This window comes from Mangifera indica, chromosome 18 (assembly GCF_011075055.1).
Source record: "Mangifera indica cultivar Alphonso chromosome 18, CATAS_Mindica_2.1, whole genome shotgun sequence".
Classification (NCBI taxonomy): Eukaryota; Viridiplantae; Streptophyta; class Magnoliopsida; order Sapindales; family Anacardiaceae; genus Mangifera; species Mangifera indica.
Genome location: NC_058154.1, coordinates 10,434,907 through 10,454,272, shown reverse-complemented (window position 1 = coordinate 10,454,272; position 19,366 = coordinate 10,434,907). Strand labels below are relative to the sequence as shown.

The window sequence follows — 19,366 nt, the reverse complement described above, 5'->3', positions numbered from 1 at the left end:
AGGATGCATATGATAGTTGAAGGAATGTCTTTGTCAATTTAGAAGCCTCGTTTTTCAATCAAATGGACATGTTTGGGTTGAATTTTTTGATACAATTTTAATTTGAGTCAGATTTAAATTAAATATTTTTTTACTAAAAACATGAAAAAACATGACACGATTTGTTAACATGAACTACCAACTCTAGTCATAGAGACCCAAAATTTTATAATGTGAATCTCGAATTCATTTGATAACGGTGTAGGATGTGATATTCGGCTCATACTTAACACCCCAATTAGATTGGATTATATAACTAATCTAAACATTGTTGCTAAGTACACTACGGCTTTGTCTAAGCACAAACTAGTTATTGGGCTTATTTATAATCCACGAGATTGGCCCAACATGATTTCCCCTTCCCAACGGCTTTATCAGGCTTCACTCAGAATTTCAAATTCAAAAAATATTCCGCTCTGCTCTCACCTTCGCCGGTGGCCGTGTCTCCTCCGGTGACTTTTTTCTTCTTCAATGGCGACTCCAGATTCTTATCTCACCACGCCAACAAAAAATACATCGGAAAGATCCTCTTCAAAGCGTTACCATGCCTCCTCGGAGTCGGCCTCTGCTCGCTCCTCCCGATTCGAGGCCTACAACCGCCTGCAAGCGGCGGCGGTAGCTTTCGGAGAGAAGCTGCCGATCCCTGAAATCGTGGCATTGGGAGGCCAATCTGATGGCAAGAGCTCTCTCCTCGAAGCCCTCCTCGGATTCCGGTTCAATGTGCGGGAAGTTGAGATGGGTACTCGACGACCTCTCATTTTACAAATGGTTCACGACCCGTCTGCTCTCGATCCACGTTGCCGGTTCCAGGTCATCCCGTTAGATTTTCAAAGCTTAGTTTTATTCTCCTTTGTTTGGATTGTTTCCATTAATGTCATATATGGTCGTGATTAAAATGTTAGTTCTAGGATTTGTATTGTTTGGTTGAAATGGTGTTTAACGAGAACTTGCTGCATGCTCTTTAGATAATACAGTGTTGAAATTTTAGTTTTGGCTATTTTGTGGTAATTATTTTTAAAAATTTTAGTTTTTTCTTGATGAGACTATCGATTCATGTGCATAGAGTCCCAGCTGGTTCTTTCATTTATTTACTGTCTTCTCTGCCATTCATGATGGTTTAATGCTTGTATGCTGAAATTTAGCATTGAAAACAGGAAGAGGATTCTGAAGAATATGGAAGTCCTGTTGTTTTGGCATCTGCAATTGCGGATACTATAAAATCAAGAACTGAGGCACTTTTGAAAAAGACTAAAACTTCAGTTTCTTCCAAGCCAATTGTAATGAGAGCTGAATATGCACATTGTCCTAATATCACAATAATTGATACTCCGGGCTTTGTTCTCAAGGTATGTTGAAAACAGTGGTAGATGAAGTTTGAATTTTCAAATAGATAAATTATGTTCGCATGTGGACTATCTCATTTATGGTTTGAAAATTTTTGGCAGGCAAAGAAGGGAGAGCCAGAGAACACGCCTGATGAAATTCTTTCAATGGTAAGGTCACTGGCTAGTCCTCCCCATCGGATTCTCTTGTTTCTTCAACAGAGTAGTGTGGAATGGTGTTCATCATTGTGGTTGGATGCAGTTCGTGAAATTGATCCTACCTTCAGAAGGACAATAATTGTTGTCTCAAAGTTTGATAATCGGCTCAAGGTACAAATCAACAATTTTTTTCCACTTATTCTTGGAATATAAGTTTGAGCTTAAAGAAACAAAAAGCAGTTGAAATCAATGATTGAGAGTAATGCATTTTCTGTAATTTGCATTGTGATTTGCAGAATCACCATCTTGTTATAGTTATGGTTGTTCTAATTATATTGATTAAAATCTAGGAAAAATTGTAGACTGAAAAAATTACTGGAAAAATCGTTTACATGTTGCTCATAATCGTTGGTTTATAATGATGCTAATAGTAGAAAAGCTCAAACTTGTGTTTGTGTATTAGATGATGAAATTGTTAAAGAGACCTTGTTTATATTGTCTGACTTGCTGTACCTGATAGAATTGAAACTATGTGTATAATTTTTGTGTTCTTTGTTAAACCAATGCAGGAATTCAGTGATAGGTGGGAAGTAGATCGGTATTTGAGCGCTAGTGGATACCTTGGGGAGAATACTCACCCATTTTTTGTGGCCTTGCCAAAGGACCGGAGCACTATTTCAAATGATGAATTTCGCAGACAAATTTCTCAGGTCGATTCAGACATCCAGCGTCATCTGCGTGAAGGGATCCAGGGAGGATATGATGAAGAGAAGTTCAAATCCAATATAGGTTTTGGACGTCTGAGGAACTTTTTGGAGTCTGAGCTTCAGAAGAGATACAAAGAAGCTGCTCCGGCAACTCTAGCTTTGCTTGAGCAACGATGCACTGAAGTTACCACTGAGTTGGCTAAAATGGATTCTAAAATACAGGCCACTTCTGATGTTGCTTATCTCCGTAGATATGCCATGTTGCATGCAGCTTCTATCAGCAATCATGTGGTGGGTTATTATTCTAGTAAGATTTTACTCAAATTAACAAAGCCAGTGGTTTCACATGAGATCATAGTTACCCATGAATCTGTTTACTCATGTTTCATCTTAAATTTGCTATCTGTCCAATCCTTTTTACTTTCAGATGTCATAGTTACACAGCAATAAGTGGTTTTTAGAAATTGAAATTGCAATGAAAAAAATTTTCCAACATTCTCGTCTTCATATTAGGGAGCTTTAATTGATGGAGCAGCGGATCCTGCACCAGAGCAGTGGGGGAAAACCACAGCTGAGGAACAGTCAGAGAGTGGTATTGGAGGTTGGGCCGGCGTTATTGTGGATGTAAAACCTCCTAATGCCACTCTTCGGCTCTATGGAGGAGCTGCTTTTGAAAGGGTGATTCATGAATTTCGTTGTGCTGCATATTCCATTGAGTGCCCCTCAGTATCAAGGGAGAAGGTACATATACACACACAAAGAACCCATATAGCCCACGAACTTGTAGTTGGAGCATTTGGTTTCAAAAGTAAAGAACTAGTAAATATTTTGTTTTTACTGAATCAGGTGGCAAATATATTACTAGCCCATGCTGGCCGAGGCGGGAGTAGAGGAATAACAGAGGCTGCTGCAGAGATTGCACGTGAGGCTGCCGGGTCATGGTTTGCTCCTCTTCTTGACACAGCTTGTGATCGGCTTGCTTTTGTCCTAGGGAACCTCTTTGATCTTGCTCTTGAAAGAAATCGCAGCAGAGATTCTGACTGTGAGAAGCCTTCAAGCCTCTTATGTTTCCATTATATCAACAGTACATATGGTTCAATATACCTCACCTCTTCATTTTCAAATTTGATGGCTGGTCTCTATTCAATATTACTCAGATTCTGGTATAAAAATAAAATCATCATCGATCCATTTAGGATGGCAGGGTGAAATAGATAAGAAACCTTTGAGATATGTGATCAACTTTTGATTCTTGAAGTGTCTGCCCATTTTGTGTTCTTCCTCTTTGTTAGATTTGAATGCCCTTACTAGAAATTGATATCGGTTGTATTTTGATTGTGCAGATGGAAGAAAATCTGGAAACATGGATGGATATGTTAGTTTTCATGCAGCTTTGAGGCACGCTTTCAGTCGGTTTGTTAATGACCTAGCCAAGCAGTGCAAGAAACTAGTTCGACACCACCTTGATTCGGTCACAAGTCCATATTCTCTGGTTTGTTATGAGAATGAATTTCAAGGAGGATTTGGCACTGGAATTTCTAATTACAAATTAAACCATAGTTTATTTTGTTTCGAACTATCTGATGGTGGGGCTGCATCCCAAGATGAAACAACGAGAGATCAGGAGAACATACCTTCTGGAAAAAACACACGGCAGACCACTCCAGGAAAAGGTGAAGAAGGCAGAGAAGCTTTAAGAGAATGCCAGATGACAGTGCCTGAGACCCCATCTCCTGACCAATCATGTGATGTAGTTTATGCTGTCAAGAAGGAGCCTGGGAACTTCATAGAAGTTGGACCCCGGAAACGAATTTCAAGGATTACAAGCAATAGAAATGCTGAAAATTTAAGAGTTCAAAACGGTGGAGGTCTTTTATTTGGAAATGGTGATACTGTTTCAAGGTCAAACTCAGCATTCTCGGAAATATGTTTATCAGCTGCCCAACATTTTGCCCGGATACGCCAAGCTCTTGTAGAGCGAAGTGTTACATCAACTTTAAACTCTGGATTTTTAACCCCTTGGTAAGCTCTTCTTTACAGTATCTTGCAACATATCATTTCAAGTTGTCTATGTTGGTGAATGAGCTTGCCCATTTTTATCTAACGGATTAGATTTCTGAATTTTTCTCTGTGTAGCCGAGACCGGCTTGTGGTGGCAATGGGATTGGATTTGTTTGCTGTGAATGATGAAAAATTCATGGACATGTTTGTTGCACCTGGTGCCATGGAGGTGCTAGAAAAGGAAAGAAAGTCTCTTGAAAAACGCCATAAGATACTACAATCTTGCTTAAATGAGTTCAAGAATGTTGCTCGGTCACTCTGATGATGGCAACTCACAACTCTATTCTCCTGTTGATACCATGGTTTCACATCTAGTGAATATGCAAAATCTTCTCAATTTCTGTTCTCCATTTTTCATAAACTTAAGTTAATGTATAATTTACAGTGTTGTGGTCACATGCTGTGAAAATGATTTGGTGCCTGGTAATTTCGTCTCAATCTTTGGGCCCCCCATTAACCACTTCCCAACTTCCATCTGTCTGGACTTTGACTTTGAAGGTGACTAATTAATTACAACTTAGAATTTAAACTTGAACTTCTCAATCTTAATCTGAGAATAGAAGGTATTGTTAAAAAATTTGAAGTATATTTCTTGTCTTCCAACGCCTTCTCAATGGCTGATCCGAGAGGATGATCAGCCACATTGGAACTGAGACATAAACTAAGTTTCGAATTTTCCACCAATAAAATTATATGCACTTAGTGGTGGATACGAATTGAATTGAGTTCAGACTCCTCTTAGTTCAAGTTCATGCAAATAAAAAATATTAATGTTCGAGTTCATTGAGTCAAAATTAAGGATGACTCAAATTTGGTTTGAATAAAAAATGATTCAACTCAAGTTTGATTTGAATTCATAAATTTGAATTGAAGGTTTAAATTCATAACTCAGTTTAACTCGAATTTATGTTTTGAATCAATTGTTTGAGTTTGTGACTTATTTACAAAATAATGTCGTTTTGCTTAATACTAAGTAAAACCATTAATTTAAACTATGAATTTAAACTGAATTGAACTATAAATTCAAGCTAAACAGATTTGAATGCCTCGTAGCTTGAGTTAGACTTGATTTAAAAAATAAGCCGAATCTTTCAATCCAAATTTGAATCAAACAAAGTCTAGTCGAGCCAAGTCAATTTTCAAGATTGAGCAAATTCGGTTCAAATCTAATCCGATTTGTACTAAGTTTTGAATGCTCATTAACATATTTAAATAATATATTATCATATAATTAAATAATTTTAAATTAAATATAAAATATCAATTAACATGATCTCACATTATTTTATAAGTAATTGAATATTAAAACCTACGTCCCGGTGCATTGCTAAGTTACCACAATTTGTTAAAGCCCAGCAGAGTAAGGTAGAAGGCCCATGGGCCAAGAACTTCTTTTCCTATGAGCCTTTTACAATAAAGTAAGTCAATTTTAACCAAAAAAAAAACAGGAGAATCAGTGCCAGTTCAATTAAGCAGCCAAGGATACGTATACAGGCTCATAGCTTACGCCCACATCCTGTTCGATAAAATATCACAACATTAACTCTGTTTTCGCATCTCAATTTCACTTATATCTTTCAAAGCAAAATGATGATATACGATGTTTTCCTGGAAATTCTCAAGATTCAAAAGTTTCGACGGGTGATATCTTATACTGGATTCTTTTGCTTTTCTGCTGCCCTGAACTACTTTTACACTAATAACACGTAAGTTTTCTTGCTTCTTTTCACTGGTAGGTTATTAATTTTTCTTCTTTTCTTGTTGTGGGTTTGTTGTTGTCTTTGATTTTGTTTTAGCTGCTGTTACTCATTTGCTTTTTGTGGGGTTTATTTATTTTGCAGGAAAAGAGCTGGTTATTCTAATGCTGATCAATGGTATGCAGCATACCCAGCTGGGACTGAGCTTTTAACAGACGCAACTAAGGTCCGTCAGTATTTGCATTTTAGAGGTCTTGTTTTGTAGTTTTTTAAGTGTTTGTGTGTCTAGCAATATTATATGTACAAATAAATTATATAACTCTCTCTTTACAAACTGACTAGGTAGTTTGTGATTATCAGTTTGTACAAATAAATTTGTACAATTTGTTTTATTCTTTCGTGTCTAGTTTGATAGTTGTTTGTTTGATGCATTGTTAGTTATATAAAGCCGCACTTGGTAACTGTTTCGAAATTGAGGAATGGGGTCCGATTGAGTATTGCATCATGGCTAAACACTTTGAGCGACAAGGGAAATCACCTTACGCTTACCATTCGGTAAGTTATTGAAGGCCAGTAATTGATTAGCATTTTGTTCATATGTGCTCTTTGCTTTTTGTTTATCATTTGTACCATTGTATACATGAGAAGACTATGATGAAAATTGACAGTGAACATATGAAATGGCATGGATATGCTTAATTCCGATTTTACAGTATCATGTGTTCAATGCCTTCTGTGTAGACTACCTGCATATCACCTCTTTTTTTTGGGGGTTGGGGGGGTGGTTTTGTGTGTATGGGTTCATTGATTCCCCGGATTGATAGTTTCTATTACTGAAAATGAGATTCAAAATCTTGTTTGTTGAATTCTGTTATTTTCTAAAACTTTTGGAGCTCAATAAATCATTGAATCAAACGTAATACTACATCCTACAGCTTAAATCCACTCTCAAATGTACACCTTATTCTTGTGCATGTTGGATTGCTGTCATTTTCCCAATCAATATTTTACTACATTCTAGTTTGCACATAATAGAGGACGATACTCATCTCTGTTATGGATGAATCTAGGATGTTTTCCAGTTCATGCAAATTCGTGATACATACTATGATAAGTTTGGGGTTGGTAGTTATTGGTCTCTGCATCAAATAAGATTTTCATTTCTCCAGTTTTCCCTTGAAAGCTCTTTTTATCCTTTTCTTCTTGGTGCTTGCAGAAATACATGGCACACCTTCTTTCTCAAGGACAGCTTGATGGAAGTGGCTAGAATGGAATTACCAGTCTATCGCATAATGAACGAGTAACAATTTGTTTGACATTACACATATGAAATTAAAACCATGGATGCAGTCGGGTTTATCTTTTACCATCATAGATAACCTGAAGCTCTAGTATTTGTGATGCTAGGACTGCTGTGCTGCACTTTTCTTTTTAATTCGATCTTCTTCTTGTTTCGCTCTTATTGTACATTGGAATCCTGGATGTTATGAAATTGGTTGGAATTAGATTGAAGAGATTCACATGCCAGTCTTACTGAATTCTTATGCTTCCCTGTTTACTTCTGTATAATTCAGAAGAGTTGTGTATAAGTTACACTTAAGAAGTTCACCTATTACCTTATCTTCATTAAGCAATATTTTATATGTATCACTGGGGATTCATTGTACCCAAAATGCACATTCTTCAAGTAAAATTGGGTAATTTATGAATATGCTCAGATTTATGTTCAAGTCATGTCCAGGTTGAAGTTTTCTACTCAAATAACTCACAAGAGAAGTCATGGGTGAGATAAACATACTATGTCACAAGATCTATTACATTTACTTGAGAATAATCGATCATGGCAAGGTTCAAACAAAGTCAAATTCAAATTGATTATTTGAATTTGAATGGGAAAGAGTTATATATCAACGACATTTTATTTATGGGGAAAGCTAACATGTTATTAGAAGACCGTTATAAAGGTACTGTTTGATAGACTTTGGATGAGTTTCTCTTTTGATAAAATTGTAAATGTAGCCTTATCTTGTGGAGAATCTTTCAAAGTCATGAATTGTAGAGTTTGAGTCACCTAACAATCGATCACCTATTAGGATGTCTAAGCCATAGATTGAGTTCCTTAGAGCTGAGGGTTCATGCCGGAGAATTTACTTAGTCATTGCCCATTAGTTGTCACATTTGATTGCACTTCGAAAATGGACTTTTGGAAGAGCCCATTTTGATTGCACAACTTTTGGAGGACCTTTTTGGATTGCACAACAATTAGAAAATTTCCCCAACGTTAGTTATGTTTCAATGTTGTGAAGCCAAGTAGATTAAAGTCCAACGAAATTTTTGGATGGGTTTCATACAATCAATCAGGACTATCCAATACACTTTATAAATAATATAATTTGATCTAACCACATCAATTTGGGCTTCAACGGTTATTATACCATTGATCAAAATAATCCAATAGTCTATTTTACACAATAAAATTATGAATATCAATTTTAAGTATATAAATTAATACCCGTTTTATTATTTTAAATTAAGAATAAAATATCATTCAATCACATAATAACACCTCATGTATGTACTTAAAAGTGGGTAGTATAACATTGCTCATTCTATATTGGACAAGTGTTCTCTTCAAAACCAAACACAAAATGAAAATAAAAAAGTTTTATCCAGTGAAAATTGTTATTTAAAAATGTATTAGGAAAAGATGCTCAGTCACCGTATTTATACAAATTTTAAAAATTATACAGATTTAGAAAGCATAACTCAATAAGGTATTTTAGTAATCCTTAATTTTAATGGAATATCCTTTGTATTGAATAGATTATGTTTACCTATATTAATCATACATGAAAAGCAAATTTTGGATAGGGTTTTCCTGTTTTTGTGCTGGTAATTTGGGTCCCCGGAAAATTGAAAGTTAGATTGTCAAATGAAATGAAAATGATTGGAATTTGGTCAGCTGAAATTCCAATGGTTAAGGATGAAACTTCTGACGTGAACAAATAAATAAAAATATATTTACATTTAAAAGGCCGAAAGACTTTTCCCACCCAAAGATGTCGTTTTATTTTAAGTTTTCATTCTTTAATTTTAAAGAATCTTTGGTGTCATCTATGGTGGCTTCTTCCTTTTAACGTTTCATCTCTTTTTGACGGTCTCGTAGTTCTTATCTCTCTCTTTGGCAACCCATACAAGCTAAGAAGAAGAAGAAGAGTTTCATTAGGAAGACAAAACTCTTTGTCTTTTCAAATGAAGACAAGTGTCTTCCTCATCTTCCTGACTTGGATGGGCTATCAAAAGGACAAATAAAGAAAGAGAGGCCGTCGGAGGAAGAGGAAACATTAAAAGAGAAAAATAGTTAACGATAGAACTAAAGATTGAAAATTAAATCCTAAAGAGAAAATATTATTTTTTAAAACTTGGCCTATGAGAGAGATTATTAGTTTTTAGAGTTTAAGAGATAAGAGATAAAATTTTAAAATTAATAGATTTGGTTAATTTTAATAGTCTATGGGGGGGACAAAAAAGTTTTTCAAAATTTAAGGGTGAAAATTTTAAAAAACAACGATTTTGGGTGGGAATAAGTCCTTCGGCCTATTTAAACTAAAGGGTAGCCAGTGCCAGCTCTTTTTCATCAATCATGGGGCATGCCTATGGCTATTTAGCACCCTTTTTATTTCCCTTATGTCTCCTATTTAATTTAATTTAATTTAATTTCTATTAATTTATTAGTTAATTTCTTAAATTCTTTTTTAAAAATATAATCAATTTATTTAAATAACATTCTTGCCACCCAAAGTTTGGTCTAAAAACACTTTTCCATTCCTAGTTTTGTATAAATAACATGTTAAAAAACTAATTGCGTAAAAATAAAATAATAATTTTAATACATATTGACTTTAAAAATAAAAAATAATAAATTTCTGTTAGAGTTAAATATTTTAAACATGATAATTTAATCTTAAAAAAATACTATTACAGTTTATTTAATTCATTAAAAATATAACTATTATTTTTAAAATTATTAAAGATAAAATGATATCTCAAAAATTTTCAAAAGACCCACCCCACCCCTAAACTTTTTAAAATTTTCAATAACCCTCTAAAAATTTCATAAAGACTCATGGCATTTTTAAAAATTATAGTTTACCTCATAACATATGACTATACGATAAAGACATCCCTTTCTATAGAAAGAGATGAAGAAAGAATGAGAGTGAAAAAAAAAAAAGAAAATTTCTTATATAATTTAGATATTTAAATGTTGTTTTAAATTTTTGTTAATTTAAAGTTATATGATAATCTTGAAAGATAAAATAGTAGGGATACAATAGTAATTTTACTTCCTAATACCATTATTTCATAAACCGAGTTTAATTTTGGCTGGAAAGTTGTTATTTATGCTAGATTTTTAGGTGAAAAATGTTATTTACATTAACTAGGAGTGGAAAAGGGTTTTAACGCTAAACCTTGGGTGGGAAATGTAATTCACTTGGAAGAAACATTATCCTTTGACAAAATTGTTTGGTTCAAAATTTGAGTAGAATCTTATGATTTGCCTTCTTCCATTAAAATCAATTTGAATCCAAATTTATAGTCTCAACTCATGACATATTTGAAAGACAACAACTTAACAATGATTAGAGACAACAAATATTTTTTTCTGCAACTTGATCCTCTACCATGTTGCTTCATCATGTTGTTCTTTCCTTTTTGACATTTCAATTTCAACAATTACATGCAAGATTCCATGTCATATCCAAATTCATAAACATAAATTCTCTACCTATACTCTTTTCATAAACTAGGTTTTATCTTTTATTCCTGAACAATCCGGAACAATTGGATAATTTTGAAATGAGAGAAAATAGTAAATAAAAACCTTACTCAATAACAAGTTATCAGTTTACACATGTAAATTTGTATAATTTATTTATATGTATAGTTTTATTCTTTTATTATTGGGTTTATTTTACTATATTATAAAGAGTATTAATGTTTTGTAGGAGTTTTTTTTTTTATCTGAGTTTTTTTAAATAAAGGGATCACACCATACAATATATAAACATGATTCAATACTACATAAATAATAGTGTTAATTCACATTGGAAAGATGAAAAATTACAGAATAATTTTAAATATTTTTTTTGTTAACTGAGATATCCCATTTGTATTGGTAGGACAGATAAACCTTAAGGTACAATGACTAAACTCATAATTATTGTACTAGATAAATAAAGGGATCACACCATACAATGTATAAACATGATTCAATATGATATAAATAATAGTGTTAATTCACATTGAAAAGATGAAAAATTATAGAATAATTTTAAATTTTTTTTTTTTTGTTAACTAAGAAATCCTGTCTGTATTGACAGGACAGATAAATCCCAAGACACAATGACTAAACTTATAACTATTGTATTAGATAAATTAGAGTTTTACAAATATAATAAAAATTTAAATTCAAACCTTCTTTCATAATTCTAATTTTAAATATTTTATAAATCAATAAATATATAGGTCAAGTTGTACAACATGATAGGTAAGATGATGACATTATCATCACATTCCATACCAAAATCAAGAAAAGAAAAAAAATCAAGAGGAAAATCCCAAAAAAACATCATTTGAAAGGGAGAAATTCAAGTGGGGGAAAAGAATATTATGGAACAAAGTAATCTTTTCACAAAAGTTTTTCTTGAAGATTGTTAATAATTAATCAACACCCTGTTAACTTTTTATTGTTTTCTCTTTTCCCTTTTGTTTCTTTCTTTCTTTAAGTCAACTAGAATTGATGAACAAATTTATTATGATGATTGTTGAGAACAACCCAAGAGACAAATAGGCCCATCAAACTTTGACTTGTAGGCAGCGTTTGAACCAATCTATAATTTAGTTTGATTTTATAATTTAATCTAATTTATATATAAATATTAATTTATTTAAAATTTGATTAAAATTAATAAACTTATTAAACCGAAAAAATTATTAAAAATCAATAATTTATAATTGGGGTTTTCACTTTATTTATGTAATAAAGTGTCAATTGTTTAATTAATATATTTGAAATTATGTTTTATATATATCAAAAATAGGATAAATGCTTGATATTTTTAAAAAAATTCATAATAATTTCATAATAGATTGAACCGATCAAACCGTAAAGCAGTAAGATAACCGATTTGATCACTAATCTAGTTTTAAAAATATTGATTAATACAATAAATTATGTGCACAAATAATATATACAAATTATATACAAATAATAATATATCAGTATATAATTTGATGTTATTTTATTTTTAATTTAAAATTATTCAATCACATAGTAATATATTATAATTTATATATAAAATTATAAATATTATTTATATACATAAGGCTACTCATATCAATTAAGTTGTGAACAAACTTTCTTTCTCAATGTCTCTGCCAATTTTTTTCCTCTATTTTTTTTTGGTTATTGACACCTTATGGACAAATTTCTTAGTTCTTGGATAAGAAAGGAAAGAAAGTTAAGGTCTTTTTCCTCCATTTTCCATCCAAACTTTTGATAACCAACCATATTACTCACCCACCAGGAAAAATCTACTTTGTTATCTTCCAATTTTGTCCATGAACTCTCCAAGGGCAAACTTTCTAACCATCAACATTATATATGGGTATTTAATTAAAAATAATATTATATATATTTATTTTAAATCTATAAATATATATTTATTCATAAATATTATTTTATTTTTAATTCAAAATTACTCAATCACATGATAACATATCTCGTGTATTCCTATTTATATACTCAAAATGTGCAGCAAAGTTTTATTATTTAATTAAACGAGTTATGTTACATACAATTGGAATAGTACAAATTTAAGTACCAATGTTACATACACACTTATTTATCAGTGTTATTTTATTTTTAATTTAAAATTATTTAACTATATGATAACATATTATTATTGATACCCAAATTATTATAAATACATATAGTTTTATTACCATTCAAACAATACAAATTTTATCTTTCTTTATGCAAATTATTTCTACCCAAAAGAAAAAAGAAAAAAGAAAAACAAAGGGATTGTTCACTTTAAATCAAATCTATACCCATTTATTTTGATTCATAAATATATTATCTACTTTGAACTAAACCTTTATAACTTTCTTCAAAATATTTTATGACAAATTTGCATACTTTCTAACAAATTTTTTTGAAAATTCTATAAGCCCTTTATCTTATTTTGTTATAGTTTTTAGTTTTTTTAAACTTTTACCAATATAGTTATCATTATCCTACGTATATGATACGTATCTTATTATACGGTACAATATAGATGTAAAACAATACAATCATGAGATGTATTAAATCAATACAATATAATAGATATATCATATGATGTAATATATATTATTAATACGAATTAATACACTTTAAAGAAAATGATGATGTAATAGAAATATCTATGAAAAATTTTTAAGGATATTTATGATATTTTTCAAAATGTTGATGTGTTGATTAGATTTTTTATTATTTTATTAATATTTTATTATTTTTATTTTTAAAAGTCGCATCATATGATATGATACGATACTTAATGCATGTTATAAAAAATTAGATTTTTAATACACAATTATTACACCAAATAAGTTAAGGTTTGACATGTGTGACCGAGACTCAAACCCAAAACTTTTCTATAAAAATTTTAATGTTCCACTAATTTTGCTAACTATAAGGATCAACTTTTAATTTTTTACCCATAACAAATCTCAATAAAGTCATATAATATAACTGGATAATATATGATTCGTAAGGATTATTGGCATGAAAAATTTGTTAGATGGGTTTTAATGTAAGGTAATATCATCCTTCAAAACTAAGAAAATTGAATTTGATTATGAGCAATGCTATATGTTCATATATTTTTTATATATAATTAGGTACATAAATAATATATTATCATATGATTAAATATTCATTTATTTTTAATTCAAAATCACATAATCATATAATAATATATCGTCTGTGTACTTAAAAATGCATATACATAGTTTTATTATTTGATTATATATTGAAAAAATTTTCCAAACAAAAGGTGAGAGGGATTTGAATTCAATAAAATTATGTACACAAATAATGAACACAAACTTATACACAAATGATAATATCTCATAATATGATTAAACGATTTTAAATTAGAGATAAAATAATATTTAATCATATAATAATATATTATCTTTTGTATAAAAATTTATACCGATTATTTGCATAGATAATACTATGCATTTGAATTTATTTGGTAAAAAAGTTTATGATTGTGGAATAAAGTGGTCGGTTTTTTTTTTATAATAAAGAATCTATTTGAATCTAATTATTATATTTAAAATCAAATTAATTATATTAAATAAGATAAACTCTGAGCCTAATTACCTAAAGCGGCCGGTTTCTTCAACCAGAGCACAAGACAGCACTTAGCTATTCTAGATTTGAGCGGCCGCGATGGTCAAATTATAAGGCTGTTTTTCCGGCGGACCCTACGAAGTCACAAAAACATTTATGTTAATGCCACCTAATACTATTTGCAATTTATTAAGCCCAATCAGAGAGGCCGGCCAATTCTACTTTTCTTCATATTAATAAGGCCAAATCACTATGTCCCACCCAAACTTTGCTACAATAATTTTTTATTTTTCTATTCGTCCGTCAATTTCGACACTTAAGATTAATATTAGAAGGGCATAAAGGTTAATTTTTATGAAAATCAATTGATAAAAACAATTTACGAAATAGATGAGTGTGTAAAAAGTTTTAGTGAGGGTTTGCATTATGGGTTTTCTGGTGGTAATAGGTTATTGTCTTGCCACAACTGTCAGATTTATAAAACCCTCTTTTATTCCAATCAACACATATCGTATAGTTTTGAGTGCTCATTACTATTAAATCAAGTAACAAAGTGGATTTGGGGTCGAATATTTAACATAAACCATTATCACAATAGTGACATGCATGTCGTCGTATGCCACCGAAGATTAAAAGTTGGGGCAATTTATGTGGCTACTTGAAGATATGAAAAACGACTCAATTGCTAAAAACTACAAGGTGAAGATTACCGCGCATTTTATAACACGTGCGTGCTCCTGGCCACATGTTTAATCACTATTTTGCCGTAGGTTATGATGTTGATATTCGTTCAATTGTCTAAGTATTAGAAGCATATTTCTTCATGTTTAGGTTTCAAAAGCTACACGTTGCTTTTGAGAACTATTAAAAATTTGATAATAATGTAAGAATGGATAGCAAAAACAATTTTTAATATTAGATTAATTTTATACTAATAAGAGAAAGGTCACCGTGTTCGGAGTCTTGTCTTAATCAAACCTTATTACCATATTTAGTTGGAAGATATTTATTTAATACAATGGAACATAATTTTTTTAACTATGTGTCATTAATTCTCTTAGATTATTTAGTTCTTTTATTATCAATAATATATATTTAAATGTCGTAATATTATAATATTTTTATTATTTAATTACTTATTGTTTTACTATTATATAACATTCATTTGAAACTATTACAGGTTAATATAATCTTTTTATCAAATCTACATTAAACATAATGGTTTACAAATGGATAAAAAATAAGCTTTTCAAACTCAATGTAGTAAATTGTCATTTCAACAAAGTTTGGGTGGGAAATGGTCATTATAACATTGGGTTCCTATGGTTATGGATGCCATTAGTGTCATTAAAGAAAGTGATTAATGGGTCAATTGAAATTTCATGGAATTTTGTCACAACTTTAGGGAACAACTTAACAATTGCATGTGACCACTTTTTGTTTTATTTCTCTAGTCATCTAATTATTAATCATAATATGTAATAAAATAAAACTATGTGTATCTACTTTAAGTATATAAATACGTACATATTTTATGTATGTAATCAAGTGATTGAATAATTTTAAATTAAAAATAAAATAATATTCAATCACATAATAACCATCATGTATGTACTCAAAAGTGAGTACGTGTAACATTGTTTTATATAGGGCTAGACTCAAACCAAGCATGTTCGAGCTCAAGCTTGAGTTTGACTCAAACAAGCTAACCCTATACGAGCTCGGTCGAGCTCGAGTTACTCGTCAAATTTTTCAGTTAAAAATTTTGATACAAAATGACGTTGTTTTAACCAATATGTGTTAAAACGACGTTATTTTAATAACGTAAAACCAGTCGAACTAAATTCGAATAGAGTTTTAGCTTGGTTTTCATGAGGTCGAGCTCAGTTATATGTAAACCGAGTCGAGCTCTCAGCTTGGCTCGGTTCGAATCTAACCGTAGTTTTATATAATATATTTAGAATAATAATAATATAAATTTATTAAATGCAATTTTTCCATATTGGTTGTTGGTTAACATAAAAGTTCACTGGTCATGGACTAGAAATTCTATTAATAATAGAATTGCAAAAAATTAATTAATGTTGTGTGGTGATGTTTCAAATTTACATATTTTAGATTTTTAAATATAAATAAATACAATAGCCACTTCCAAATTTTGTCTCATCCCAAATACGGTTGTGTATTTGGTATAATTTGAGAGTTTTTTAAAACTAAATTTAAAAAAAAATAATAATTTGCAAAATTTTCAAACCAAAACTAACCACTTTGGTTTGAAACCAGGTTAAACTAACAAAATACGTTTGGTCCGATTTTAATATATTAAAATCATTCACTTCTAAATATATATTATTTATAGTTTGATCCAGTATGAATCTATTATAGTCATTATATTTTAAAAAAATATGGGGTATGATTTAATTCGGTTTAAAAATTGCCTAAACTGGTATATGATTTAATTTGGTTTGAAAATTGTCTAAACCGTAACCAAAACTAAAAACTATATTTAAAAAATTAAACAACTCAAACCAAACTAAACTATATTTTTTAAATGATTTGGTCTAGTTTTATGACTTAAACTGAATCATGTACACTCTTAATCTTAAATTTATTCTGTTTAAATTTTAAAATGAGATTAAAAAAAATCTCAAATATCAAAATAGAGATCTATAATGAGTTGAAAAACATAGTATAACATAAAATAATGTATTACAACAATCATATGTACAAATATTAAACTTTATAAATAACGATAATAAACTGACTTGTTATCATATTATCGTGTGATTTTGAATTAAAAATAAAATAAAAAATTAAATCACTTATTTGTATAAATGACATGTGAGTTTTTGGGTTTGTGCTTTGAACAAATGCTTGTACCATTAAGCTTAATTAATCTTTTAATAATTTTTTTGCTTTATGATTAATTAAGCACTAAACACTCTACACAATAATGATTTTTGGTAAGAAAGAATGTGATCCCTTTGGCAGCATCAAATTGTTCTTGGCAATGGACACTTGGTCCCCTCGCCTTATAATTTTTATTATGGCCAAAACACTAATTCCCACCCAAGGTTTGGTGAAATCCTAAACTCTTATCTGTTAACTTTTAAAAATTCAAATACTTATATTTCTGTTAAATTTTACTATTAAAGTTAAGAGTAAAAATATCATTTAGTTAAAAATATTTTAAAAACTAAAAATTTATCACATTTCCCCTCTATTAGTTAAAAAATCTAACAATTTTCTTCTATTTAAAGTTTAAAAAGTGATAATTTCTCTCTTAGAGTTTTTTAACTCACCAGAGATGACAAAGTTTGTGTCTCCAACGTGTTCTCTCTCCCTGGTCAGTCTCTCTCCTTCCCTTTGATTTCAATTTCATTTGATTCATCTTTGTCAGAGGGAGGGAGAGAGAAGTTGTTGTCTCCAATGATTTAAAAATGGTCACTTTTTAAATTTTAGATGTAAAAAAATTATTAAAATTTTAAACTAAAGGAAAAAGAGAGAATATGATAAATTTTTAATTTTTTTATATTTTTAGCTAAATTATATTTTTACTTTTAACATTAATAATAAATTTTAACCAAAAAAACAGATATTTAAATTTTTAAAAGTTAATATACGAGAGTTTTGGACTTCACTAAATATTGGGTGGGAATAAGTCTTTTGGCCTGTTATTATAATTTTAAATATAAATAAGAATCCAATTCGATTTGATTGTTTTCCTCTCTTTTCTTTATTATAAGATACTAACATTTTTTCTTGTTAGTGTAAAATAGCATTTTAATAACTAGATTCAACTATGAAATTATAGAATCCAATTATTGCTTTTGTTGGTTCCATTAGCAATAATTTAAAGACAGAATGGGTTCCCATTAAAATGGTTGACAACCCAAAAAGAAAAAAACCAATAATACTATGTATAGAATTTTTTTGTATAATTTCAGACACAAATAATAACATGTTTCTATATAATTAAATATTATTTTATTTTTAATTTTTAATTATCTAATCATATGATGACACGTTATTATTTGTATATAAAATTATACAGATAACACTACTCAAAAAAAAATTATTTGGGGCCAATGCATATTAGGTAAAGTTATTTCTGAATTATTTTTTAGTAGTGTTCTATGTATAATTTTATACATAAATAACAATATATTATCATATGATTGAATAGTTGAAAATTAAAGATAAAATTATATTCAATAATGTGATGATATATTATTATTTATGTGTAAAATTATATATAAAAATTATAAATATAATTTTATTAATTAATTTTTTATGGAATATTATATCACAATCAAGTGACACCAGCTACAAATAATACATTTTTATGAATGCATGATACATTTTTATTGGGATCATCAATACATTTTTATAAATTATTTTTTTTTCTTGGAATTGTACTTTAAACTCATAATAATGGTAGAAAATTCACATAATAAAAATTAAATTTTTTTTTTTTTTTAGGTTTGAAAGTAAGTGCTTTGTCACTAATAAATTACTCGAAATAAAAAATAAAAATATTTTTAAAGTCAAGAAACATTTTAAGAAAATACTTCTCAACACTCAAACTTGCTCTTTGAGTTGAACTTGTGCTAAAAGAGATTGATCATAGATATGGTTCTCATTCTTTGTTACAAGTCATTTCTAATAATAATTAAGTTTAATTCTTATAATTGAGTTTACTCAAAGTTGGGTTGGATTCAAATAAAGTCTGCTCAAGTTTGAAAATGAGTTCGGTACGAATGAGTTTGAAATGAGTTTAGTTAAAGTAAACTTGAGTTTAAGCTCAAGCCTTAAAGTTAAATGTTTTCAAGCTCACATTTAAAAAGTGTTCAATTTGTTATGTTCACGAGTTTAAAAAATTTCGATATAAATCAACTAAAATGATATTGTTTTGACTATTGTACGTCAAAATGATGTCGTTTTTATCTTTTTTATTTAGTTATAATATCAAAT

At 29.8% G+C, this 19,366-nt stretch overlaps 2 protein-coding genes across 3 annotated transcripts; both read left to right on the top strand.

The window, feature by feature from the left end:
- The first annotated feature begins 438 nt into the window (after positions 1 to 438).
- Positions 439 to 4,760, top strand: LOC123202091 (dynamin-related protein 5A-like). Its single transcript, XM_044617820.1, has 8 exons — positions 439 to 849; positions 1,194 to 1,385; positions 1,485 to 1,691; positions 2,090 to 2,518; positions 2,741 to 2,968; positions 3,074 to 3,269; positions 3,571 to 4,249; positions 4,364 to 4,760. Exons 1-8 carry the CDS (start codon positions 511 to 513, stop codon positions 4,548 to 4,550), a joined length of 2,457 nt encoding a protein of 818 aa, XP_044473755.1. The 5' UTR covers positions 439 to 510; the 3' UTR covers positions 4,551 to 4,760.
- A 963-nt stretch (positions 4,761 to 5,723) lies between these two features.
- LOC123202090 lies at positions 5,724 to 7,512 on the top strand. 2 transcript variants are annotated; one of them, XM_044617819.1, is made up of 4 exons: positions 5,724 to 5,994; positions 6,130 to 6,211; positions 6,424 to 6,554; positions 7,202 to 7,512. In XM_044617819.1, exons 1-3 carry the CDS (start codon positions 5,876 to 5,878, stop codon positions 6,550 to 6,552), a joined length of 330 nt encoding a protein of 109 aa, XP_044473754.1. In that variant the 5' UTR covers positions 5,724 to 5,875; the 3' UTR covers positions 6,553 to 6,554; positions 7,202 to 7,512. The 2 variants fall into 2 exon arrangements, with proteins under 2 accessions (XP_044473754.1, XP_044473753.1); XM_044617818.1 differs by having other exon boundaries at positions 5,726 to 5,994; positions 6,424 to 6,540.
- Positions 7,513 to 19,366: the final 11,854 nt, after the last annotated feature.